This window comes from Nyctibius grandis, chromosome 28, assembly GCF_013368605.1.
Source record: "Nyctibius grandis isolate bNycGra1 chromosome 28, bNycGra1.pri, whole genome shotgun sequence".
Lineage (NCBI taxonomy): Eukaryota > Metazoa > Chordata > Aves > Nyctibiiformes > Nyctibiidae > Nyctibius > Nyctibius grandis.
The window spans coordinates 2419727-2447584 of record NC_090685.1 but is presented as its reverse complement, the minus strand read 5'-3'; the positions used below and the strand labels follow the sequence as shown (position 1 = coordinate 2447584).

General features: G+C 45.6%; 1 protein-coding gene across 1 annotated transcript; it reads left to right on the top strand.

Moving 5' to 3' along the window:
• Nucleotides 1-1245: 1245 nt before the first annotated feature.
• On the top strand, nt 1246-25470 carry CHMP4B (charged multivesicular body protein 4B). The gene is made up of 5 exons (XM_068419682.1): nt 1246-1618; nt 20995-21172; nt 21925-22039; nt 22592-22718; nt 24655-25470. Exons 1-5 carry the CDS (start codon nt 1423-1425, stop codon nt 24720-24722), a joined length of 684 nt encoding a protein of 227 aa, XP_068275783.1. The 5' UTR covers nt 1246-1422; the 3' UTR covers nt 24723-25470.
• Nucleotides 25471-27858: the final 2388 nt, after the last annotated feature.

Sequence of the window (27858 nt, the reverse complement as noted above, 5' to 3'; positions counted from 1 at the left end):
CATGATTAATTTTCTTGGGTGATTTCCAGTGGTAAACACTATTATTGTCCTAGTCTGTTATTAATTAACTTTTTTTCACACCACCACTGTGAGTGGAGCGGGGGGTGTGTTTATTACTTTTACAGTAATGAGAAACAAGGATGCAGTAAAGGCTGGTGCCAGGCTGAGGCACTTACGACTCAATTTCTGTGTGGGACTTTGGACTCTGTATGTAGGCACTGGGGTCATATAGCATGGAATGATGTCCACGCTGCCTCCACAAATCGGAGCGTGTGACTCGAGCGTTCACAAAGTAAGGAGCTCACAATTAGTCACCACCAGTTAAGCAACCATGACTCTGGACTGAAATACTTGATTAAGTTGGCAAGTTGAGAAAGTAAAGTTTAAAAACCCCCATGTCACCGTGTGTCAGCTTGACACCCCAGTGGGCTGCGCACACGTGGCAGGGTTTGAGCGATGCACTAAGGGTGGTGGCCGCCAGCAGCCTGCTGTGAGTCGCCCTCCGGACTAGCACTAGAGCAGGCGGTGGCCTTCAGGGATTCGCACCCGGCGGGGACAGGAGGCTCCGCTCCCAGCTGTGGCGGCGCGATGGCAGGAGAGGGCCGGCTCCCGCGGTAGCTCCTCCGCGGCCCGGTGTGCGCTGGCCCCTCCAGCCGCCCGCCAGACCCTGCCCCAGCCCGCAGCCGCGGACTCAGCTCCACCCTCCTCATCCATGCCCGCTCCTCCCGCGCTTCCCCGCCAGACACACCACCCGCGGCCCGCAGCCCCCGTGGGCCGGGATCCGGGCGGAGCGCTGGGAAGGCCCGCGGAGAAGGCGGAGGTGGCGGCCTGCCCCCCGCCCGCCTCCTCCCGGCCCTTCCCAGGGCCCGGAGGGCCGCGGCCCAGCGCGGCGTCTTCCCCCACCCCGAGCAGGCTGCTGAGGGCAGCCCTCCCGGGGGCGGCTGCTGCTGCCCTGCCCGGCCCGGCCCGGCTCGGCTCGGCTCGGCTCGGGCCGCAGGGATCCCCGCCGAGGGCCGAGCCAGGCCGCGCCCTCCATGGCGGCGGCCCCTCCTTCTCCCGAGCCCATGACGTCAGCGCGCCACGTGAGGCCGCTTCCGGGTTCCACTCGGGAGGCCGCGCCTCCCCGCCCTTCCCGGCGTGCCCCGCGCCTCCCTCCGGCCGCGGCTACATCTCCCAGCAGCCCCCGCGGGCGGCCACCGCCTGCCGGCGCGGCGTGGCGCCGCGGGGCACGCCGGGAGCCGGAGCCGGGGCGGGGCGGCGGGAGGCGGGCGGGGTGCGGGCGGCCCTGCGAGCGGCGGCCCGACGGTCGGTCTGTAAGGGGGGCACGGAGCGAGGGCAGCGCGTACCGGTGTTCCGCGGCCGTCTTCGCCGCTTCCCGCCTCACACCGCGGCCTCGGCGGCCCGGCCCGGCCCGGCGCAGCCATGTCGGGGCTCCTGGGGAAGCTGTTCGGGACGGGCGCCGGCGGGAAGGGCGCCGGGAAGGGCCCGTCCCCGCAGGATGCGATCCAGCGGCTCCGCGACACGGAGGAGATGCTCAGCAAGAAGCAGGAGTTCCTGGAGAAGAAGATCGAGCAGGAGCTGGCGGCCGCCCGCAAGCACGGCACCAAGAACAAGCGCGGTGAGCGGCCGGGCCGGGGGAGGCCGGGCTGGGCCGGGCCGGGCTGGGCCGCCCCTTCCCCGGGCAACAGGTCGGCAGGGCCCGGCTGCCCGGGAGTGGGTAGGGCCGGGGCGGCCTGTTGGGTTGCTGGCTGTGCTCTGTGTGTAGCACAGACATATACGTGTGCCTGTGTTTTATAGCTCACTGCCTTGATTTTATAGGGCGCTGGCTGGGAGCTGCGGCAGCCCCCTCCCCAGGGCCGGCAGCCCTTCCCCAGCGAGGGTCATACCGCAGCAGGCCTTCCCCTGCCCGGGCAGGGCAGCCTTTATCTCGTGGAGCTATCTGACGTGGGTGCCTCGTCACTCCCGCGTGATAACGATCTCATGCTGCTGCTCGGCGAGGTTCGCTTTCTGTTCCGTGTGCGAATCGGTTTAGGGAGAGGTTAGGGAAGTATTGCAAAGCAGAAGCTGGGGTGTTGCTGGCTGCCTACAGGAGCAGCTGGAAAAGCAGCGCATCAGCGTGGAACAAGGTCTTGCTTTACTGTGGTGGTGTGTTTTTCTTCTAACAAACAAAACTGTTTACCAGAACCTTGCTTAATTTGAGGATTTGGTTAAATATATTTTTATTGTTGTCAGGGTACACTAAAGCTATAGGTAGCTTATAAATGGATATTAGAAATTGATATTCACCAGGTGGAACTCTGCCTGCCTGGGGAGGTCTAGCTGTGTATTTGCAGGCAGTGCTTGATGTGCATTAATGGTCTGTCAGCTCGACTATAAAAAGAGGGTTGTCAGCTTAAGTATCTTGGTGCTCTGATGAGCTTCTTGCTTGTTTTACAACGGTCATTAACAGCGATGCTTTCAGGAAAGCATATTTAGATTTTTGTGTTGACGTTGCCCTTTTTGTGCTGGGTTACAGCAGAGTTTGAAGCAGGAGATGCAGCCCTGTCTGTGGCAGCGAGAGCTGCTAATGCGCAACTGTAGCAAGGGTTAATTTACAGTAATTACCGGTTACAGTTTCTGCTTCACATCACTACTTTAGTTAGCATTTTAAGCCTTCTTTCTAAATCAAATTTATTGCAAGTTTTAATACGTCTGAGTTTCTTGTGCAGTCTTTGGTCCAGTTTGGCAATGGGATCAAAAGGAGAACTAAAATACATCCCTTTGTAGCCTTCCTCTTCCACAGTGTCTTCATCCTCTGTCTTCCGAACTTCTCTTTCTGCCGTTGGTAGTTCAGGTCTTTGTCTTGCTCCACGGTGATGCCGTCTGTCTCCATGCCTTTCTGAGCATTCTGCCCGTCAGTGCGGTCGGGAGCGCTTTGGGTAGGGGAGGATTAAATTTCTTTGGAGGTGGAGGAAGGAGAAAAACCGGCCCATTCACTAGTGGGATTCTGGGTCAGACTAATTGAGTCTCGCAGGAGGACAGGCTCCTGATGAGTAATTAAGGAGCTGTGAAAAGGAGAAGGGCTAGGGATGGTTTTCTGGTGGAAAACAAAACCTCTTTTTTTCCAGAGGACTTCTGAAACTGGGCTAACTTTTATTATTGGGCTGCTAGGGAGGACAGCTGGTTATCTGCTAGCTTGCTGGGGAGTGAGTTCCCCTCGGGACAGACTAAGGGACTGCTCATTTGTTCTGGGTTCAAGATGTCAGTCATCAGCTGAGCTCCAACAAATTGCATTTTTTTTATATGCAGTTGTTTGGATTTTCCCCCTTCTGACTTCAGGCTGTTTTAGAACCCAGAAATTATGTAATTTTCATGCAAAGTCACTTAAATCTATAATTTAAGTGAAAATAAAAATATGTTGGTTTTATATGTGAAAGTCTGTCTTCTTAATGGAAATACTTTGATATAGTTGAAAGTTTTACTTAAAACTGAACAAAAGCAAATTAACTAGGGATTTTTTTTATTTTAAAGCATTGGATGAACTTTTTAAAAATACAACTTTAAGAATCCTTAAGATTTCTTAATTCTCCAAGACTTAAGCATTTTACTCTGGGGATTTCTGCATGTCCCTGCTGTTTAGAGAGCAGGGTACTGTGGGTGGTGCATCTGTGTAACGCGCAGCCGGACAGTCGCACTGACATTAACAGGAGGTGCTGTGGTAAAGCTGGCGTAAGAACATATGTGTCTGCAGCACGGGAGCTTACCTGAAAGCTTAAACTTGGAAAACCTGGAATGATATTTTTGTTTTCTCGGAGGCGAGATGAGCGTCTGGCACACTCAGAGTAACAAAAGGAAACGTTCTCTGCTCGCCAGCACACTGGGGGATTGTTTGGGTGCCAAGGGAGCGGGGTTTCTAAAGGCTCATTGACTAATTCCTGTAGCACTTCTGGAGTCCAGCAAAACCACAGAAACTTGTAGGCCTTCTGGTTCTTGTGCCTGCCCCAAGCACATGCACAGGTTTTTATTAATTTATTAACTCCTTTATGTGTATATTTTTCATAATCTGCATTTAGGATATCGAGAGTGTCTAACTCTTTGTGAAATTCTGAAGTTAAAATGAGTAACTAACTAGTATAAATTTCCTTAGTCTGTGTTGTTTCTTGGCATGGGAGGCTTTCAACTTTTAATAAAAAGCTCCTTTTTTCAGGGTCTTTTGGTTCTTTTCTGGCTGCAATTTTATGATCACCGTGCCTTCTGAAGGAACTCGTCATTTTAATGAGTAGTAAATTTGGGTGGTTTTTTTTGCCTTTACTCTACCAATTCCTCCTCATTAGTCCACAATATCAAAGTAACTCCTGGAGGAGGGAGAGGGCAACAATCTCCAAGTGTTAGGTTAGTGTGAAGGTACCTCTGCCACTTCCAGAGCATGTCGGGGAGACCAGCAGTTCCGGCTTTAATGTGCATGTCATTTTTTGTCCATGGGTTGAAAAACTGCTAAGGAGAAGACTGAGCATCTTTAGAAGGGTTTCTTGAAAAGATGCAAGTTAATATTGCCTCTTCTGTGAAGAAGCTGGGCTATGCTTGTGTTGTTTTGTGTTATCTCATGGAAACATTCAGCATATTCTTCTGAAAACAGCATGTGTTCTGGTGTTTATCTTTTTGTTTCTTTTTGTTCTTTTTCTTAAGAGGCTCTTCAACACTTTTACTCTAGCTCACGAGTAATGGACTTACTCCTCTCGGTGAAGTTAATGGCAGTAGCAGTAGTACAGCATGGTTTGCACACCAGTCAGCCAGCATCTTACTGGATTTTAAATCCGTCCTGAAAATACCTTTTGCTTTAACAAAAGAAGTGCGCAGCTGGGAGCGTGATGGTTTGGAAGTAGCGTGCGGCTGCTGCACCCTTTTATTCCGCTCCAGTTTGTCAATACGGCGTTGTTGCATCCAGTCTGGGATATTTTATCAGGCACTCAGACTTCATGAAACAAACCAAACTGCTAGGTCTTGCTGAGGGCTGGGAAGTTCTGGTGCTCAGTATTCAGTTTCAGGATAGCTCAAGCTGATCTGAATCACTGCTGCTCCAGTTTTACTCCTTGTGGCTATTGCCTGATCCTACAAGAGCGAGCTCACAAAGCCAAGCTGCCAGAGAAATCGCATATACACCAAAAAAGCAACGGGTTAATTCCTTGATCTCTGACTACTTTGGGTGTAACAATTCCAGAATCTGTTTCTGCATTATCTTTTCTGATGGAAACCCAAGGCACAAGTTATGTCTCAATGTGAAGATGACAGTAGGGAGAGAAACCTGGTGCCCTGCTAGGGTGCTGCTTTTATAAGTAGTCCACCCTAGAGTTTAGATCCAGGGCGAATCAATGCAGTTACGTTCCTGCCTGCCACTGGATTTTACATTTTTGTTAATGGATACTAGGTCCACAAACACTGGCATGGGTGAAAAGCTGACATCCTGCTAATATGCAGTAAAAATATTCAGGCTTTAGCAGGAGACTGACATTTCATGGATTTTCTATCAACTCTGACTTCTGGTAGTTAGTGTTTTGTCTTCTCTGATGTCACAGTTTCTTTTTCACTGTAAATAAACATAATGCTGTTTTTTTCAGCACTGGTGGCTGAGTACAAAATGGATGCAAACCCACCGCTAGATTCCTGCTGTATAATTCAGGCTTTTCCTGGAAAGAGAACACTCATATGCTCCACCCTACACATAAAAAAAACCCAACAAATAAGAAAGTGGGCTGTAGGCTGGAGCCAAAAGCTGTAATTTTATGCCCACCTCCAGCTCGCAGTAGATCACAGTGCTGCCACAGGTAAGTCAGTTCGGCTGGCTGATCTGATGGGAGATTAACTGTTTACCTTCCCTCTGCCTTTTCAGTCCCTCATGTCAGTCTGCTGATCTGATTTCCCTGTCAGCGTGTCTGGCCCCGGAGAGGAGGCAGCACTGCCCCTTTGGGCAGCAGCTCGGTTAACCTGGCTGAGCCGTGCGGCTGGTGCGTGCTGGTGTGGCTGTGGGACTGGGACTGGCACCAGCTGGTCTCCAGTGATGTGGCTGCCAGAAGCGGTAGTGCCTTGTCCTGCCTGTTCCTCTTGTGCTGGTGTTAGCATTTGTGTGGGCAGCGTGAGTTGGATTAGTTCGCTGATCCAGCCAAAACCTAACTCTTAAAAATAAAAAAAAATTAATTCTTTTCCACATGTAACCACACAAATGCTAGAGCTGGCAGGAGAGGGAGTCAGAAATGTGCCTGGAAGGAGGAGGGCAATCCTGCCTCTCCTGGCAACAGTCCCCTGCTTGGTCAGCTTAGATGTATTAGTTCTGATAAAATCTGAGTGACGCGCAGTCTCCCAGCAAGGGAGCCAGTTGATTGTTAAATAAAAAATGGAAGCAAGCCTGCATGATGGCGGGGATATTTTTCATTTAGACATTTGAGCGGTTCAAAATGCTGCAATGATCTGGAATTCAAGGAAGAGAAAACTGCAGCCTCAGGCCTGGTTATGGGCAGGGACTCAATGACCTGTGACCATGTATGTAAGGTCTTAGACATTAATGCATTGCTTGCAAATGTGTTCTTAAGGTCCTGCTTGACATTTGGCAAGAGAAGTGATCTCTGCTCCCAGGATCAAATAACATGGACATGGTTTTGTTTCCATGAACCGTAAGATGCTGAGGTAGGGGAAGCAGGAGTCCTGCAGCAAACACTATCCAGCTTTTCTCACAGTACTTCAGTCTGCCTTTGCCGTGTTTTAAGTCACAGTCTAATGTAAAATGCATCTTTGAGTTCCAGGTGCTTAACCATAACCCACAGCTTCAGTGCAAGAGTACTGATCGCAGTGCTGGCCTGAGGCTGTCATCTTCCTTGGGGTTAATGAGTTGAGCATTAACCACCTGGCTTGGGAAAAGTGTGATAATTACCCTTTTTAAATAGGTGTTGAAAAACAAAGAAGCTTCTAGTTTGTAATTCTGTCCTACCTATATTTAACAGACGCTTTTGGAGACAGATTGCTGTAGTATAGAACAGTTTGGGAGGAACGGGGGGATTCACAAACACCTTTTAAACCAGCTTTAGAAAGTGGCATAAATAAAAACAAAAAACCTGTGGTTCTGCCAGATGTGTTTTGGTAACTGTATTTGATGCAATACATCCTTCCTCTGTTCCTGTTCTCTGTCAAGCCCTGTCAGAAGGGAAACCTGGCACGTTTGCAGCCAGTGACTTTGGTTTTGTTACTTTTTCTGTCCAAATGTATTGGGTGTTGGATTCTGGTATCACATTAAGCTCCAGCCCTAGTTACTGAATCCTGCTTAAGGGCTCCTAGTGCTAGTTCAAAACTGTAATTTGCAGGTGATGCAAATGGTTAATTTGTTTTAACCCTCTTTTACTTACTGAGACCTGTGCAGAAAACTGCCAGGTTGTTTCTCGCTGGCAGAATTTGTGCTGAGTCGTGCAATGTTTATCTGTACCGGGATGTTGTTAGGCTTCACACTTGTATCCTTCAGGCCTCCCTGTCAATCCCTTCTTGCTTGTTCTGACTGGATTCTGGTAGGAACCATGTGCTCGTACTTCAACATCGTCTGGGCCATGCAGCAAGACTCCAGCTGGACGTCTGGGTCGCTGGGGATGGGCAGGCGCTGGGTGCTCAGGTACGCTCCGTGGTGCAGTCTACAACGCAGCTTGGCAGACAGGTCAGCAGAGGAAAGGTGCTGTATTGGGACTTGGAAGTAAAAGTGGTCACTACTCCTTACCTGGCAAACCTTGGTCCTTCCAGGCCTGAAGCGATGGTGAAGGACGCAGCCATGCTTCGTTGCCAAGCAGGGGATTAATTTAAAATGGCAGACAGAGGGATGGTGTCACATCAAGAGGAGTCTGCAGCCAGTGCTGTCCAGGAGAAGGATTTTTTTTGTTGCCCAAACTGTTTTGCAGTTGCTCCTTGGCATTCATGAATGACCTAAATTAGGAGGGTACCACCACCTCTAAGCTCTTGTAGGGCTCATGCAGACTGTGTTGCCTGCACTACTGGGCACCCTTGCAAGAGGTCTGCCGCAGCTGTGCGTGCCCACGTGCCTCCGTGTGTCCTCCTCTGGTAGCCCAGCTTCTCCTGCCTGCACGTGGTGCTCTGCATTGCTCCTGGGTGCTGGTACTCGCTGGGAGTAGCAGCAGGCTGGGTGATGCACTGCTGGCACTCGCTGAGTCTGGCTGGGAAAAGACCACTGTGATGATTTGGCAGTTTTTGCTCTCTGTGAAATCCCCGTCTGTTTTGGAAAAAAATCCCAGAGTTTTTAATATTGCCCTTTCTGGTTTTTGGAGTAGTACGTGCTGCTTGTTGCAGAGACTTTGCATGGGACGTGGTGTGAGTGGGGAGAATGTGGCCTGACCTTCTGCAGCCAGCAAGGCTCTGAAAGAGTGTGAGGGGGGGAGGTGGGGGGAGTGGGGTAAAGTAAAATCTTGCTGTGTACTCATGCTGCTTAAAAAGGGATGAGTTTGGAAAACTAAAAGTTGGAGCAGCTTGCATGCTTTAACGTGCTTTCAGTGAAGTTTGCAACGGGGCGTCCAGCAAACTGGAATTCTGGCATGAAGCGCCTGAAACAAAAAGGATGCAACTGGAGAATCCTAAACAGGCTGCACATCAGATGTTGATAGACCTTTGCCTTTCCCTCAGACAGCCCAAGGCCGCAGCACATAGCTGATGATAAGGAGGTTAGTTCTGCTCCTGATCATCCTGGTCGAGTCTTTCAGCAGGAGCGCTGAAGATGTTGGCAGATGCAGGCAAGTCTGCTCCCAAGGATGTGGTGGCATTGCAGGTGAGGCACCTGAGGGCACTGCGGACCTTCCTCATGGCCAGTACTGAGGGCAATGAAATGGACTGTGACCTCCCACTGATGGGAACACGGGAGAGCAGAAGTTTCTGCTTGGAGAAGCTCAGTGCCTGGCTGGGGCAAAGGCAATGATAGTTCTGCCCATAATGTCCTGGCTTGTACCAGCACTAGTGTGGCCAGCAGGACTAGGGCAGGGATCGTCTCCCTGTGCTCGGCACTGGTGAGGCCGCACCTCGAATCCTGGGTGCAGTTTTGGGTCCCTCACTACAAGAAAGACCTTGAGGTGCTGGAGCGAGTCCAGAGAAGGGCAACGAAGCTGGTGAAGGGTCTGGAGCACAAGTGTGATGAGGAGCGGCTGAGGGACCTGGGGGTGTTTAGTGTGGAGAAAAGGAGGCTGAGGGGAGACCTTATTGCTGTCTGCAACTACCTGAACGGAGGTGGTAGTGAGGTGGGTGTTGGTCTCTTCTCCCAGGTAACAAGTGACAGGATGAGAGGAAACGGCCTCAAGTTGCCCCAGGGGAGGTTTAGATTGGAGATCAGGGAAAATTTCTTCCCTGAAAGAAGCAGCAGCCTGGGCTGTGAGGGCTGCAGTCACGCTGCGTAGTGCTGACCCTGGCTCCTGGAGCTGATCCCTGCCTCAGAGTGTGGGACTGCCGTTAGAAAATGAAATTCAGTTCTGGCCTCGAGAGCCGTACTGCAGTGTTGCTGGTTAAGTGTTTAGGGGTTGATTCAATAAGTCCAAACCTTTTTTTTTGGGGAAAATAAATAGGGTTTGTTTTATTGGCTTTATAACTTCTGGGTTTCTAAAGGTTTCTGTTTTCAACTTCTTTCCCTTAGTCATTAGTGTTGGAATCTGAGCTTTCATGAAAAGAGTTTAAATTTTCACCTCTCAAAATAGCATAACTTCACCAGATGAGATGTTAAGAGAAATGTTAAATATTATGACAACCTCAACAAAATTCTTAGACTTGGCAACATTCTAATAATAATTGCCCAAAGCTGGAAAATGCATGGTAGATTGCCCAGACAGCCACTTCTTTCTCTCCCCATGAAGAGAAGGTCTCAAAATGGGCCACTTAAGGGTAGGATCTTCTGAGTTTTGTGCCTTAATCACAAAAATACTGTTAAGTGTAGGGAATTTGGTTGTTTGGGTTTTTTCCCTGTGAGAAAATAACATTTTGAGATAATTAAGAAGAGCCACTTCTGTTCCTGTAAAGCTGAACCTCTACCTGGTGCATTTCTGTCGGGGATTCAGAGGAAGATTATAGTTTTTCACCAGAATTCTCTTTACCAAGGTATCTTCAGCAACCACAAAATAAAAAATGAAACCCATAAATAGTATTTGTAGGCTGTGAGAATCCCAAGGATTCCTTAAGGAACATACTTTTCTCATCCTAAAAGTTTAAACACTTGTTGGATTCTGAATAATTACCTCCTTTTATATACGTATAAAATTCTGATGTGAAATAAGGTGCAGATATTTAACAGCAAAGTTATTGGGCAGTTTAAAAGGGTAAGGGAGGTTAATTGACCCCAACAACCTTAGAAATATTTAGTTTTATTTCAAAAGAAGAAATGTGTTTTGGGTAAATCAGTTTTGGGGATGCCTTGCAGTCCCCTGTCACCATCCAGTGCAGGACTGCAGGAAGTGAAACACTGAAAATTGGGAAATATGGTGTATGCTTTCCTTCGGAGGGTGGATCAGATTTAGTGTAACAGTTGGAAGCATTAGGCCTAGATGATCTTGGCTGGTCTGGTGTTTCTTAGGCTCATTCCAGCTCCAGGGTGGAACAAACCTCTTGGCTACTTCTCTGTAATTGGCATTTGTCTTTCCCAGTTTTCTCATTTGGGCCACAACTCTCACTGTAGTTGACATTTTTTCCTGTTTTTTTTGGACAAAACTGTCCCAGTCTCCCCTCGAGATTATTTTACAGAGGGTTATTGACCAGAGGATCGTTGACCTGATGTTCAAGGGGCAGAGGAATCGCCTTCCAAGGCAGAAGGCTTGCTTGCTGTCTGGACTGTCCCCCTCTGCTGCCTGAGGAAGGGCAGCCCAGGAGGAGGTTGCTCACCGGGCCGGCTCTGCATCCACAACCACAGTATGTTTCTGTTGTAACCTTAAGCCTGAGTGAATTCCTCCCTGTTTCAGGAACAAATAGCGTTGTACTCATGGATTCCAACCTTGGGAAACACTTTCTGCGCTCCTTATGAAAATGCCTGCTTGTGACTAATTCGTGATGAGGAAGCGTGACAAGGAAGGGCGTTACGCTTCGAGTGTAGCTGCCTCGGGTCCCGGCTGTGGGATGTGGAGCAACGGCAGCAAGCGCTGGTGCAAAGGTCGGGTGGGTGCTGGTCAGAGCACTGAGCAGCGCTGCGGCTGGTAACGGCACGGAGGGGGTGGTTACTGTGTTGTTTGGGTGATGCGTGTATCAAAGCTTTGATTGCTGTTGTCCAGGATGCTTTTTTCTTTATATTTTTCTTTTTTGTTTTTTCCTTTGTGCATTGATAAATTTTTAGTCCAGGAATGGTTATTGTTTAGTTTAATCTCTTGCACAATAGACTAAATATTCCGGCACTACTTTGCTCAAGAGGAAGTTGTAATCTTGTTTTAAATACAGATAGGACAGAAACCTTCTTGTATTCTCTGCCTGGGTTTGGATGCTCTGTTGGGGCAGTTTTAATCAGTCTCTTCATCTCTGAGCTGGGAATAGTTGCCTGCCTTTGAGGAGAGGGTTTGGTAACTTTATGAGATGTTTAGTAGACAGACACAGAAAGAGGAGGATGAAGACTGAACTTTGCTCATGATTCCCTGCCAGAAGTGCAGCATCTCCTGAAAGAAAAGCACAGGGGTCTGCTGCCAGCTGAGCCATGCTGGAGACATTAGGCCCTGGCATTGAGGGGATATGTGTGATAATGGCTTCAGACATTCAGCATAAAGTGACTTTTAGGCCTGTGTGTGTCCTCTAGACATCATAGATCTCAGCAGGTGGTCCTCATGGGGAAGGAAATCACGCTGCTTCGCACTGTGTTAACCTTGGAGTTGATGTGAATTTATTTTTAACCATGCTTCGGTACCTCTGTCTCCCAACCACTTTCACATCGTGATGCTTAAAATCAAACCTGACTTCTTGGATGTCCGACATTTCGTGCTGTGCCATCAGCTTGGCTCAATGTAGCCGGGTATTTAATGGGCAATCAGGAATATGCTTATGTATCAGCTTAGTGGCCATGCTTTCTTCTTCTTCAGTCCCTTGTGCGAGGCCTGTATGTTACTGTCTCTGAAAGGCTTTACGTTTCTTTTCATGTGGAGAAATCTCACTAATGTGCTGGATGTGGGCAAGGCTCTCCTGGAGCAAAGGCAGGGCAGGAAGCATTTCCAGAACTGGAAACAGCACCAAACCGAAAGCGCTGAGGCAGAAGCTTGCAGGACAAGGCTACTTGTTAGCTGTTCTAGCTAGAGTAGTTACACGGGTTTGGAAATACCCTGAAAAGATCTGACATCTGGGACCCTGAATACGGAATTAAGAGTCACCAGCTTCTGCATCGTGTAAGACTCAGCTGGTCAGGGACGAGCATTCCTTGGTACGTGCTGCAGATCTGTGGCGGCGAGATACTGCCTGGGTGGGTTTACACTGGGCTTGGTTCGAACCAACACGCTCTCCAGCTGGTTAACAGTTCCCTGAGCTGGCAAATCCCTGCAGAAAGATATTTATTCAAGGCTAAACTCAAAGGTGTGAAAGAAGTTTGGTAAGACGGTAGTGGGATTTATATCTGCCTTTTTATCTGCTTGTAGCATTGGGGAATATTTTGTGAATTGCTTTAAATTACCTTTTCGCTTCTCAGGAATTTTTTTGAGATGTTGTAGGCAGTTTGCTAATTCTCAGCAGAATGAGAGATGAGCAGTTGCTGCCTAAGGCAAAGCTACTCTACTGCAGACTCCACTGCAGGCAAGGCAGCCAAATAGTCTTTACACCTACTGGTGCCTCTTGTTTATCCCCTTTCAAGGATGGGGAGGATGTTGTTGGTGATTAAATTTGCTGCTGAGGCAAGTGCCAGGAAGATGGAATGGTATTTTCAGAGGCAGCAAAAATGATGTCACTTCTTTCTGTTGAGCAAATTAGAGATGGATACACAATATAATGTGCAAGACAGTCACCCAGTATGAAGCTGGTTGTCTCGATCATCTCTAGTGTCTGGGCTTTCTGCTGGAGGAGCCGAGACCCCCCCATTTGGGAAGCTCCTCTGCAGCTGTCTTGCACTATTTATTTTGGTGTGGCTGATATTTGGTGTACATTATTTTTGGAACTTTTTCATCCCATATTGATAAAACTGGTGTCCTTTTGCAGTGGTACCTACCTCTGGTGCTGCCATTTCTTCTTGTTTGCCAGACACAGTGTAAGAACTAGACGTGAGTTACATTATTTTTTTCCCCTGAATTGCAGTAATCAGAGCTATTAAGCCATGTGTCTCCTCCTGGATGAGAAGCCTTTCTGTTTTAGGTTTCAGTGTGATTTTTAGCAGATTTTTGCGGAGGCAGGAGTTGGATAGGCAGCAAACGTGTGCGTTGTGAGCCACCAGTGGGGACAGGTTCCCTGGGTTCACAAACACATGGACCTTGGTACAAGGGTGTGTTTGCATTCAGAGAAACTCTTGAATTATATTCCCAGTTGTTCCCAGTGCTCTTTGAAGTAACGGGTCCTCCTGCTCCTCTCAAGTTGAGATGTGTTTTTGCTAGCAAAATTTGGAGTTGCGTGTATGTAGAAAAAGAAGTCCTAAGTTCTTCCTTGTTTTTAATCTACTAGTCTATACTTTTCTACGAATGATATTTAAAAGCATTAATTCAATACAATTGCCGTATGCATAAATACCCCATTAACACTACTTGCCCTACAAGTGTATAAGCAGGACTTATTTGCAGGAGAGCTGTTGATTTTTAACAAAATCACTGACACATTCATAGTCAATTTTTCCTCTCTGAGTGCGGTACTACGTAGTAAAATTGTATTTTTATTATCCTGCTAACTTCTTATCACAGTGAACGTTTTTCTTATTTCATTAACAAACTGCTGTAAATATTGCAAGGAAAATCTTAAGACTTACAGCAGCTCTGTTAATCATTTGTTTATATGCAAGTTGAAATACCTTAAAAATAGATGAAGTTAAATTCTTACAGATAGCATTTCATGAGAACAAAGAAATTGTTTGGGTGAGCAGTCATGCTTTTCAGAGTGTGAGTGCTGACAGAGGAGGACAGCCTGGCTAATTAACTCTGCTCTTTTCACTTTTGAGTGTTCATTAGTCGGAAGGAGTAGTGACTGAAAGCCATAACAGGAGTTCCTGCTTATCAGTTGTGTTGGGGGGCTGGGTGGCACAATAACGAAGCCCTTGGCTTCTTGTTAGTCACCATGGTCGAACGGTAAGTGTGAAACTTGAAATTTCTAGCGGGGGGGGGGAGGCTGTCACAGAAATTAAAATAAATAGGAAGTTAAAAATAGTATTTTGCAGTTCATCAATTGAAGACTGTAAATAAATAATAAAAAACCACCACCCCCTCCCAAAAAAAACCCCCCACAAAAAAAACAGACCAGGGAAAGAAATAGCTTTTTATGTATTAAAAACTCTGAGTTCTTCAAAAGGCTGTAAAATGTTCTTCAAATGTGCTTTTATACATGTTTTTACATTCAAGTAATTGAAACAGTCAGTCCAGATCTTAACTGCTTTTGACTCAGCTGCTGTTCTGCTGGACTTGCCCTCCTCTCTGGAAGCTGATGTTTGCTTTGTGAGAATTTCTGTGTAAAAAGGAGCTGCGGAGATTAGAGACTGGTGCTTATTAACACAGACATTTTATATTACTTTGCCAATGGAAAAGAGATCATAAACTATTCATATCAATTTTAACTGGTCAGAGCTCTGTGGTGAAATCTTTATGAATAAAAATTGGCTTCAACATCCCAGTCTTAGAATAAAGACAATGAATATATCAAAATGTCACATGGAGATGGTCATTTTGAGCCTGCTCACCATCTCCTAATGGATGACAGTTTTAAATATATTACCTTTAATTTAATTGTAATAATATATATAAAACTGTTTTTTCCCCAGTGCACACTTCTTCATGTATGCTGCTGAAAACTTTACTAAAATTCAACTAAAGTACAGCTAAGTTTTGTTATCTGCTGTTACTTTTTTAGAGGATATTTTAAGTGCGTGCTATTCACCATGCACAGCGGACTTACAAGCTAAAACCCTGCGCCTGTTAAGGATAAGGCACGTGGTGTAAAGGTTGTCTGAAATATTGAGTGTTTATTGGCAGGTTCTTGCTGTCATCTTGTGCAAACTAACTTCCCATGTAATGATCAAATATTTTTGCTATCGTTGGGTCTGCATTGATTCATTAAGTGAAGATTATCTTAAATGTTAAACTTTTTTTTTTTAAAATAGTAAATTCTAAGAACAGTTTTCTGTTCTCGCATCAATTTATCTAATCAGTTTAGCAGGTCGGGAGGATAATCTGTCACTTTGCTCTTGTAAAATGGTTCAGCAACTACTGTCTTTGCCTCATGTGCAACCTATGGGAGACTTGAGCTGAAAAAAAAAGAAAAAAAATTTTAAAAGGGGAAAAAAAAAAAAAGAAAGGGGCAAGAAAAACATCCCCTCCTAAGCCAGCCAGTGATTTGAACTGGTACTACTGGTTTTATATAATAGGGGTATTTCAAGAGTAAGTTAACCCCCACCCTCATCACTCTCATCCACTCTCAGAGCAGGATGCTCTGAGAGGCGAAACGTGGTGTTACTGAGCGACTTCGGAGGAAAGTCACCTCTCACCGAGGGAAGGCTGCTCTCGGACAGTGAGTGCTGATCAGGGACGCTGCCTGTCGTTCTGTACCTGTTCCTGGCGTCCTTCATTGCAAGTCCCATGCCTAAGAGCTGGGGAGGTTTTCATGCAGAGAGGTTTCCTCCAGCTCTGTGCCAGCGTAACGCCGCGCTGGGTGATCCTGCGAGAGCTGCGCCTTGCTCCGTACTCACCGCCTGCAACGCAGCGGACTTACCAGCTGTGCTTAAGTAATTAGTAACGTGGAGATAGTAGTCGGGATCTTCTGTGCTTTGTTCTGTGTAAAGGCAGATATTTCCATAAGAAATACACAGCCACAACATGGTGAGGGCAAGCATCAGTCCTTATTTGCTTTGAGCCTCTGAATATCAGGCACTTCATAGAAGCTGCCGTGAGAGTCTGATCCAGTGATCTCGTAATCTCATCTAGGTTTTTACTGTAAGGTGAGGAAATTGTCACACTGTTGGAAAACTTAGATCAGCCGTTTCTAGAAAAATGTGCTGGTGATCCCGCTAGCAACAGGTTCTATGTTGTGAGTGAAGTCTGTCTGGCTACGTTAGAGAATAAATGCTTTAAACTTAATATATGGTTACAGGTCCTGCTGAAGCAGTTCCACAGCAATTAAAGCTGGGTATTAAATTACATTGCCTGCCTATGTAATTACTATCTTGGAAGCAGTAAAGGCATAATTAGGGATGTGGGTCCTGAGGACTGCCTCCTCCACGGCTGCCTAATGTGAAGAGCAAAGATGGGCTGTGATACACTTTGACTTATACATCTGTTTCGTGCATGTGTATGAAATAACGTAACGCTGGACATACTTCTAGCCTACTGTCTCTTTTTTCTTACTAACTTCAAATTCTGGAAACTGGTTTGTTTTTTTTTTTTGAGAAAAAGAGCCCGTGTCATTCCCTAGAGATTAAGTATTCATAGCGTCAACTTCAGTGAAAACTTAATAAAAATGTATTGCTGTGGCGGTACGTAAGATTTCAGTAGGTATTTATACAGATGGTCAAGACTGTTCTGCAGGGAAAAAGTATCAGAACTGCTCATCAGTTTTCAGAAATCGATGCCTAAATAAGAGAGTAGAGATAAAGTAGCTGTAGATCGGAACAGAATCACCCCCTTGGATCTATACCTCCGTCAGATACCATCGCTCTGTGAAGTATGATAGCACCATATGGAAAATTTGCAGACCCATTATTTGCGCTAGCAAAGACTGCTGCTGGTCCTGCCTTTCAGGCAGGAGTTTGTGGCTCTACCCCTTTGCCTGTGCCCGGTCAGGTGAGCCCCTTGGCCCCTTTGCAGGGGTCGGCATGACTCTCATTTTTGCCTCCAAAGGGACCTTTACTTTAGAAATTCCTTGGGACCTCTGAGCTGTGGGTATTGTGGTGTGCTCCTCCAGAAAGATCTGAAGATTGAGAAATCGGTCCTGAGAGGTGGAAAATCAGCTTAGCTGTAATGGTCTTAAACAAACATCATTTGAAGTATTTTTCTTGAAAGAAATTAAATTAGATGCAGAGAAATGATGAGTTAGTGATCTGTGTTTGTAGCTGAGACCGTTGGAGCGTAGAAAGGTCCACACCAGATCTGAGCAGTCCCTGCCAAGCTGTGGAGAGGACAGACGTGGTGCCCAGCGTTCTCCGCGTTGCGTTTGCAGGCGGACGTGGGCGCCTGGGAGCGTCTGTGGAAAGGGCATTGCTAATCGCCACAAAGGGCTGCACCGCTGATTGCAACAAGGAGAATCCTGAATGTGAAGTGCAAATCCTCTTCTGTGGGGTAGGGATATGGGAAATGAATTGCCAGAACTTGCAGGGTGAAAAGAATGCGAGTGACCTGAATTAATTTGGTATTTTCTTATCTCTTCAGCTTAATAAAGTCTTCTAGTTATAAAGCAGGACTTTACATTAAAAGATAGTTAAACAAGGAAACAGGTGAAAATAAATTGCAGGAAGTTGTGATCATGTAATTTGAGGCACTGAGTACCTTGTTCTACATTCCTTAGTGCTTCTAGCTGCAAAAAATTGCAATCTCTTGCGTAACATTTTCTTCATTGCAGAAACTCATTTATCACTTTGATGTTAATCGACCTGTGCTAAATATTTATGCTGAACTGTCCGGGCACAGAAGCTGTATTTCATGGCCCTGTGTTTATTGCTGGGGCTGTGTGTCACTCCTTATTCCCTTTAGGCTACTGAAATAGGCATTTCTCCCAGTCGGTCCTCAGGTAGGTACAGGTGGGCGCTGTGGCCATGGGAAGCTTTATCCTTGCATTGGCCTTACTGGAGAGAGGGGAAAATGTAAATATCTTCCTTGGCTACTCTTGATCCAAAGGAGTTGGAAATGTTTCTAGAAAATACCACAAATCCATTTGAAGTTTTCACTTGAAACAAGTCCTAAAATGAACACGTTTATATTCCCATTCCTAGGCAGGGATCTGCGTGCCAGGCTTTTGACCATAGCAGATCTGAGTGTGGTCGATGCTTGGCTGAGAGACCATCAGGAACTCGAGGAGCTTCAGCAGTAGCTCGGCAGGTCACAGCACTGCAGCCTGAACCTGGGTGGGAGATGGGTGCCATCTTCGAGGTCTTGTGGGGGGATCCCTGCTCAGTTCCGCCAGCTAGAAGGTTATGTACTGTGCTTTTGTAAAAGCGGGAGCCTTGATCTGTATATACAAGTGAGAAATTCATCAGAGAAAGGATTTATAAAACTGAAGGCTGAGGAGTGCAGTTCTGGTAGTTGAACTGGCGTGCCTGGGGACAGGAGGGGTGGGGTTACCCAACAGTCCCGATAAACACTCCTGCTCACTAGATCTTTTACAACGATGCTTGCAATGTTTGGTGTCTGAGCAGCTTGTTTTCAAAGTACACAAGCATAAAATGTAGATAAACTGTAGCTCTTCTCAGAGAAGCTGTAGTGGGGAACTGTGTGTAAATCGTAGTACTTTATTTGGGTTTGTATAACGGTTATAAAATCTCTGGTTTGGCCAGTAATTCTCCATGATGCACAAAATCCTCAGTAAAGAATGTCCTGTCACTGTCTGACACTTTCCCAGCATCTGTCGCTATATAAACACAACCTATTAACAGTTTTATCTTTGAGTAAGAAGACTTTATATATCCTTAATTAAACCATTAGCGCAAAATTAACCAGACTAAATACAGCAGTAACGTGTTACTCATCGCTTTATGATCTGGCGTACAGCTGGAATGTTTGAGATTATATTTGTATTGTGCTGGATTCTGCAGAGCAAACATTGTCCTTTGTGTGACACGAAAGCCCAGTCCTGTTCCCGCTCCTGTCAAACGAGAATGGATGTTCGACTGACCCCAAAATAGCGAAGAGATTTACTGGTCGTTGGACTGAAAGTTGGTGAAGGGGCTTGTTTTGGGTCTTTGGCTTGTGCTGGAACAGTTGAGGTGACCTGTGCTTTTGTGGTTTTGATCACTTCTACTAAATCAACCTGTGCTGCTTTACGCGCTTGGCAACCTTAGCTGTATGCTCACGAAGTACTTTTTTATTCTCTAATACATCAGTGTAATTTGAAAATAATCAGATAACAGCATATTCATAACCAGTTGTAGACCTGAAAGGTAGATGTAGGGCTCCTGGATACCAGGATGTTATCTTGAAGGACTGTCAGGCTTCTCAAGATGGCATATGACAAAATAGGCGGGGTGCCTGCAGGCTTAATCCGCTTTTAGGAGAGGAGCTGTTTTGCTTGTGTTGCAGGAACATACTCATCATGTCACAGGTTATCGTCGCTCTAGTAGGGGAGATAAGGGAAGCTGTCTGCTCTTGGGATTTCCTACTCCTTGTCTCCACATCCCCCCTAAAGATCTGCTGTGGAATCATAAACAGGGATGCGAAGGTTTGAAATAACATCTTAAAGATTTAAAGCCTTTAGTTGCCACCACTCCAGGTGCACATAAGTGATCTGTTGGGAGGTCCAGGCCGTTGATTTTTAGCAGAGCGCATGTTCAGTGTGTGGTACACTTGTATCAGCTGTACTGGGAGAGCTGATCCTGTATCATGTCAACAGTTTTCTTCTGAGTTTCACGGCGATTAGAGCATTGAAGAAGTGAAGTGTGCACGTGGCTGAGTTCGGAAACCGAGAGTAAGGCTGTTAGGACAGCAGCTTGTGTCTAAGCTGAGTTTTTAAAGTAGATGGGTGTGTTATATGACCAAGTCTGTCACGCAGTGGACACGTCTGTTCATATCGGGAGGGGAAGTAGCAATGCCATGGAGGGATGCTCTCGTCGTATGTCGTACTCTGGGTGATACCTCACATTTTTCCGTCAGCTGGCAGTGCTCAGTGCTCGCTAGGTTTTGCCCACACTGCAACTCCTACCAAAACCTTTATCCATGTGTAGGCGAGGTTATATGTAAATCTGGTTTGTGTTTGCTGTCGGTCTTTTGGGATCAGACGTGCCCCAGTCTGTTGTCTGTCCGGGTGCCTCGGGAAGGGCTGGCTGTTGACTGCTGTCACCGGTTGGATGCATCCCTGTGTGGGTGGGGTGGAGCTGAGTGTTGCAGAAGGAGCTGGAGAAGCTTAGCTGTGCAGCGAGTTGGACCAGTCCTCCTGCACTGAATGCTCCACGTGGATGTGGAACTCTGTGTTGGTGCTGCCCTGGGTGGTCTCCTCTTGCAAGAGCAGGCATTGGACAAGTGCTTCCAAGAAGCAAATGGCCTGAACCAATTTAGGTGATGGCATCTCTCTTGTGTCTATCAGTAGAGACTGTTGTGTGGACAGGACCTTATAGCAGGAGTAATATGAAACATGTACAAAGCTTGTTTATGTGTAAGTATTTGTATATATGTATTTCGCAGCATTAAGTAGCAAAGCTGAAGAAACAGTTGTCTTGCTTTGTATTTGAATGAGCTGCTTCTCCCAGCAGCTGCCCAGGAGTTCAGCTGGCTGGTAGGGACCCTGCAGCAGCATCAGAACCTCATCTGACAGGAGCTACACCCACAACTGTGCCTTGACGTGTTGGGAGTGATGGCGAACAAAGGTGTTGTTAAGTGGATCACCCTGCGTATTGAAGCCTGCTGTTTGTTGTAGCGTAGTCTCTGGTTTGTGGTGTGTTACGAGTGACTGTACTAGTGATCCTCGAGTCACTTCTTGGCTTGCATCCTTCGAGTGGCTTGGGATGGACAGTAGGCATCTGGCCACCTTTAAACAATTTTGTTGAAGGAGGCAAACACAAGGGTTAGGCAACTTAGTTTATCTAGGAAGAAAAGTGGACGACAAACAACAGAACGTGCTAAATATTCCTCTGTACTGAGTGGCATTTGGTACAAAATGTGAATGGCTTTTTCAGGCACAAATCTCACAAATCCTACTCTTTTCTTTGTTGTTCAGCTGCTCTTCAGGCCCTAAAGCGTAAGAAGAGGTACGAGAAGCAGCTCGCACAGATAGATGGCACGTTATCAACAATTGAGTTTCAGAGGGAAGCCCTTGAGAATGCCAACACTAACACTGAAGTGCTTAAGAATATGGGGTTTGCTGCTAAAGCTATGAAAGCTGCTCACGACAACATGTAAGTTATTCCCTTCTGCATCTTTCTGTAGGACTTTTAGTTTGTCATTTGCTTGATCTGCTAAATGCTAGGTGTTCCATAACCAAAGGCTGAGCTAGAGTAGCAAAATCTTCTTTTGAAAGGCTATAACTTAATTTAAGTGCTAGATCTACTTTCATAGTGAACAAAATGTGCAAGTATCGACGCTTTCTCAGTTTGCTGCCATTTTATACGGCACAAAGCCGCTGCCTTTGTCCAAAAGAAGGCTGGCACCAGTGTAGTCTAAAGCAAATGGGAGGGTGCACCAGTTTCAGATCCACTGAGTAGTAGCATGAATTTTAAGCTTCAAGGGGAGACTTAAATTTCTTTCTGTGCAGTGGAGTTTGTGTATGTAGCAATAATTAAAGGTAAACTGCAGTATGGGAATGTTGTGCTTGCTCCAAAAGCAAATATTGTAGATGTAATGTAATAATGCTGGGTCAGGGAACAGAGCAAATTATTATTAATACCAGTAATGCAGAACAAAACCTCTTCATATGAAGTCTCTGTATATAACTGCTGTGAGCTAAGCTTTTAGGGAAAAGTAAAAAATACATGCAGAATTCTGTTGAGACCTGGGGGATAAAATTCAGACTTGCATGCAAAGTGTTTTCGAAAAGGACCTTGTAAAATGTCACCATGATGTGGCATTTCTGCGAAAACCAAGGAATACAGTCTTAAGCGCTGATTGGGAAAGGGACTGATGATATTGAACTCTTTCCTTTCTTTTACAGGGATATCGATAAAGTAGATGAATTAATGCAGGACATTGCAGAACAACAAGAGCTGGCAGATGAGATTTCAACAGCCATCTCAAAGCCAGTAGGATTTGGGGAAGAATTTGATGAGGTATGCTTTAAATTTGCTTCTCTTTATATCATAAAATCATAGAATCATTTAAGTTGGAAAAGACCCTTAAGATCATTGAGTCCAGCTGTTAACGTCACACTGCCAAGTCCACAACTAAACCATGCCCCTAAGCGCCACACATCTTTTAAATACGCCCAGGGATGCTGACTCATATGAGAACTTTCTTTTAAGATCTACATATTGCATGTGTCTGGTGTAGTACTAGGGTATAAAATCTCTCCTAGAGCTTGTTACTAGCTGTTCCTACCAGTGCATACAGCAGCTGTGACCCTGACTTTGTGCTGAGGATGGTCTGGGTGGCCTGGTCTGAGAATGTTTGAACTTAGATTTCTTCTCTTCACTGCTTTCCCCACTTTCCCCACCCTCCAGGAGATCACATACAGGAATTTAGATGAAGATTCAAACTTCTCATATCCTCAGTTTGCTCTCACCCTATGAGTTTAAGCTATTTTCTTTAATAATGTGACCAGCTTGCTAATAAATATGACTTAAAGTTTCTTCTTTTTTTTTTTTTCTCCTTTTAAAAACCAGGATGAGCTCATGGCAGAACTAGAGGAACTAGAACAAGAAGAACTAGACAAAAACTTGCTGGAAATAAGTGGTCCTGAGACAGTACCACTACCAAATGTGCCCTCGATATCAATACCATCAAAGCCAGGTGTGTATGGACCTTTACCTTTGGACTGTTAAAAAGTGTGCTTGTTTAACTGCAAGCTCCTCACATTGAGAGATCCAGCTGCGGGCAGCGCAGACGTTTTCTTGAAATTGCTTCATGAATCACAAATTACATCTAGTGCCATTTCTCCGTGGGGGTAACCTGCCTTTCATAAGAACCACAAAAATTAGTAGCTATCACAGGAACAGTTATTGTCTGTTCTAGCGCTGGCGGTTTATCTACAGCGTGGATGACGCTCGGCATAGAGTGGAGAAAGGAAACCTTTTACCAGTTGCTGCTGGCCCAACAGGGAAGTAATCTTGACAAACATACCAAGGCTGTGAAAGAGAGTGGAGAGTAAATTAGCTCTTGGAATTAGTCCCAGGCTGGTTCAGGTACCTACACTGAACCGTGCTTCCTTCCTGCTGCTTTGTTTTTTAATTTGATCCCTGCTTTTCTGGTTTTTGGGAGGAACTAACCTCAGAGTCCCCTTTTGGGGACAGCTGTTGCCTCCTCTGAGGTTTGCACGTACTCAAGCCAGACAGTACCAAACTTAGGGTCACCCCAGTCTTAGAGCACATATATCTAGGAAATTTTAGTTAGTGTGATGATCTCACATGGAGAACGGGCAAGAAATGTTTGTATTAACATAGGCAGTTCAGAGCTGCTGTTAAATCTGAACTAATCACTTCTATGAACTAGAAGTGATACCTCATGAAATATAGTTGAGTTGGAATACCTCTGGCATGCATTAATGGGGTATGAAGCTGCACTAGCCTGTTTTGCTGAATCTGCCTTAAAGTATTATGAATAAGTTGTAGACTTTGTGGCTGTATTTCATGTGCTTACTTAGGCAAAAATGGTCCAAGAAGCAAGAGGATGAAAATAGTCCCAACTGGTCAGTATATCTATAATTATGTTGCTGCCTTTCCAGGCTTAAAGGGACCTGGGGAGCAGCAGACAGAGCCAAACAACAAGGTTCTGCTGTAGGTGGCACGCAGTGGAGTTTGCTTGTACATGATAGTTCTGTTATTTTGACATAATTGATTTTGTGTTTCTCTAGTTCTGTTTTACTCGGCAGAATTGCTGACAAGTGTTGATGAGAGGGGAGTGAATTATATCAAAATGTCTTAAATCTGAGACTATCTAGATTCAGATCCAACAGCAGGAGAAATAGTTTAAATAAATGTGTGCATTACCTTTGTATTTCCTAGCGTGTTTGATAACGTTTGTTCCCTAAATATCCTTTGGGCATGGACATTAAAACATACTGACTCGAACCCAAAGGTACTTTTTGTGTTCTACTAGGTAGTAGTGACTGCACACTAGTGAGAGGGACTGTCCTTGTGCACATGTTTAAGTAACTATACAGCATCAGACATATGAAGGTGTAGCACTTCCTAAAATAATAAAAATTATGAACATTTTTTGTAGTAAAAACTATGAGTATAAAATTCAGTGGTTTATAGGATTTATTTAGAAATTCAGGCAAAAGCTGGTTTTATTTAACAGAGACTAGAAGAGCTTAATTTAGGAAAAGAAATACCAAACTTGTACAAATGATAGATCTTGAGTTTGACTTAAAACTGACTCAGTTTTCTCTTACGTAAATGCTTCATTTGGAATGACACAAACTGTTTTGAATATGACTTATTTGACACTTTTTTTTCCCCCTTTTGAAGCGAAAACACTGTCTGAGGAAATGACATATTTTTTTGGTATTTTCCAAAAGTATTGCAGCTATTTCTGGGTTAAAGCCTTTTTACTGAGCACCTTTTACTTCCATTCAAAAAGGTCTTGTGTATTTGTTTTCCTCTACTGGCATTTGGTGCTTCGTTTATGGGTTAGGTCAGCGGCCCAGAGGCTTCTCTTCTGCAAAGAATCGAGATAGGCTTCTGTCAAGATACCCACTCATTTGTTTTCTTTTAATATTTTACAGCCAAGAAGAAAGAGGAAGAGGAGGATGATGACATGAAAGAGCTGGAAGCTTGGGCAGGAACCATGTAACCATAACAGTTACTAGCTGGAAAAAAGACTTTGATTACCAATTCTGGGTGCAAATGTGTTGTGTTGAGGAGAAAGCATAAGCAAAATGTCTTTATCTTTAATTTTAACCCAAAGCAGTGGGAACTGCATTGCTGTTTTCTGCATAGCATGGTCTGCACAAAGGAAAGAAAGGGGAGCAGGGGGAATTGCCTGCAGTTTATATGGTTGAATTTCTGTAAAAAGGTATTTGCAAAATCAAACATTCAGCTTTTGGACTGTGCTACTGCCACTGCTGGATCTTTGTCTTCGAAACTTTGGGCCATATTGAATTGAAATAAGCTGAAAAACACTCTGTAATTTTAAGTCCATTTTAGTGTGTCTAGAAGTCTTGTAAGGCATTTAAAACCAGGAAAAGTCGTAAGCCACCATCGGCTTCTTATTGTGTTTAGGTGCAAGAATGCTTTAGGTTTTTAGTTCTTTGCAAGTTATATTTATATCCCTTGACTGATGTGTGACCAGCCTTGTGTTTGTCACCGCAACAACATAGTCACTATTCCCATTTTAATTGGTGATAATGATTTCCAACTGGCAAAAGCTGTCTTGGAAGTAGGGAAGATTTAAATTTCAGTTGTACATTTTTCTACATAGCACTACAATGTTTATGGCTTTCTTGTGATAATTGATAACCCATTCAGATACATGCACACAGTTATTTTAATTAAGAAACTACTATGGATTGCACTGTATTAAATATCTTGATTAATTTTCATCTGTGGCTACTGTTGTCAATGCTTTGTGGTGTTTTAAGCAATCTGACTATAACTTACATGCAGTTTGGCCTCTTTCCTACACGAGTGCATACATTTTTTAAAACTATCTGAACTTTGGTTGTGTGACTGTAGCTTAGTTGTATAAAACTACAGCCTTAGCTGAGCAAAATTGCCAGAGAGCTGCTATAGCTGTTTTCTTATTGTAATGATATTCTGGTCCACCACGTCGAAATCCCTGCGCTAAGGGGAAATCAAAGCTGAATTAATAGTAGAAGCAACAGGTTTAGAGACAGAGCTGGGAGCCTTGGCTTTATGTTTTGTCATAGAAATGATACGTGTTGTGCCCTGTGCTAACAAATGTATTTTAGAGCAGTAGTATTGTAGGAGCTACGGGTGAGCATCTCAAGTGCAGTGAAGTGTCTTAATAGAAGTGTTCAGGTGTAGCTGGGAGAAGAAAAAGAAAATCCCATAAGCACCATTAATGCTCTTAAAGTTACTGATGTAGAAGATCAGAAACTAAGTGACAGAGGCACCACCTGGCAACCCAGCTGTTTCCTGGCTTAGCTTTTCTTTCCTGTTCATTTAGCCAATTGCTTTAACTGAAGGAAGAACCCAGTCTGCCCAGCAAGAAGAAAATGCAATAATGAGCATGTGTCGTGATTCCTGTTTACTTTTAGCCAGGCAGCCAGGACAACGTTATTTCTTACAACCTATTTTTTCTTGATTATTTTAATAAATGATGGGGTGGTTTCTTAATCCTACAGTTGATTAGTATGTCTGAGGACCTGTCACCTTTCTGCTTTGAATATCACTGAACTCCTTGATATATTGCATATTATCAGTGACTAGCTAAAACGCTTGGAGTAGGACATTTTTCTGCCTTGCTCAGACTCTGTGGGCCGAACTTACCCATAAGGAGCACCAAGATGCAGGGTAAAAGGAAGCAGCTATCAGTGCCAGCAGGTTTTTTGTAGCTGTGCGCTGGCTGCCCGGGATTTCCCCGTCCTAGGAAAGGCAGTCGAGTTCCTGCTAGCAAACTGTTCTCAATTAACTTGCCCTCATTGGCAACTTAATTTGCAGCTGCATCAATGTTTTCTTGTAGAGCTGCTGTTATGTGTTAAAGGAGGCAAACAGAAAGCTGGGATCCAGGTATTTTCAGTTTGTGTTAATCCTTGTTTTTTCCTGCAGGGAAGGTGAAAAGCATTGTCAATGTTGCACATGTGTATGAGACAGACATATTTAAAGCAGGGCAAAAACATAGTCCAGGCTGGTGGACCTCATTCCTGCCTTTCCCTTGTAATGCTTTCAGCCTTTTGCAGAGGGGATGGCTGTTACCTCTGGGGTGCAGGTGGGGAAACCAGGACGTTGCGTTTGTACTTTGACTTTAGGGAAGCACCCTGCTTTTGCCAGGAGTGGTAGGGAAGCATTTTGTATTGATGCTGCGCGTTTGGGTCGGGGGAGTCGGAAGGATGTCGCTGCATGGTGGCTGCTCAAAGGCTCAGGAGTTCACTTGCACCAAATATCTGCTTTTGTACCTCTAGAACAGGGCAAACACGCAAAGAGCACTTGCAAAAGCTGGGCCGGAGGGTGGCTGAGGTGGCTTTGCTGATGAACCTCAGCATACGTCCTCCCTCGGGGCTGGAGAGCTCTTGCGTTGTACAGCAGGCACAGGCTGTCCCCTCCCAGGAATAATGGAAATCCATAGCTCTGCCCAGTACTGCTTTGTATGAAATCGATCCTCGGTGCTGTTGGATCTTTACCTTTCCAGATGTATAAGTGGCTTTTCTGTGTGCCTTTCCTGGCCTTCTGTCCAACAGATGCTCTTTCTGGGACTGTTTTAAGATACATTTAACTGCAAGAACCTTCAGTTGTCATGTTAAATGGGCAGGAAATAAGAGGAGCTCCATTAGCCACTGGTGGCAAATCACCCTCCAGTTGCTTAACTGATGAGTTGTAAGCAAGTTTGCTTGTTAGTTCATGCATGTCAGTACGGGGCTCTTGGGAGGCGTTTCGTGGGTCTTCCCTGGCGCGAGCCATAAGAGCTCGCTGGAGAGTGGCTGGCCTCGCACATGGGTCCAGATGCTGTGCACGGCCACCGTCTATACCGGTGGGGCCAGACGTGGCTTCAAAGCCCCTAAGAAAAAGGGGCTTACGGCTCTGGGGAAAGAAGGTCTGGGAGCTGGTTCCTGGGGCTGTGCCCACAGGCAGCACCTGGCGGTCAGCGGTCCAGTGCTTGCACGTGGCTGTAGTTCACTTCCCCAGCGTGGGCAGGGCTGGGCCCGCTCTGAGCACCCTTGAGGTGGCAGTTCGTTAGCGTGGTTGCTTCAGGGATGGGTGGAGATGTGACTGCTCCCTACGGGCACGGAGAACCTGTGTCCTCAGCTCCG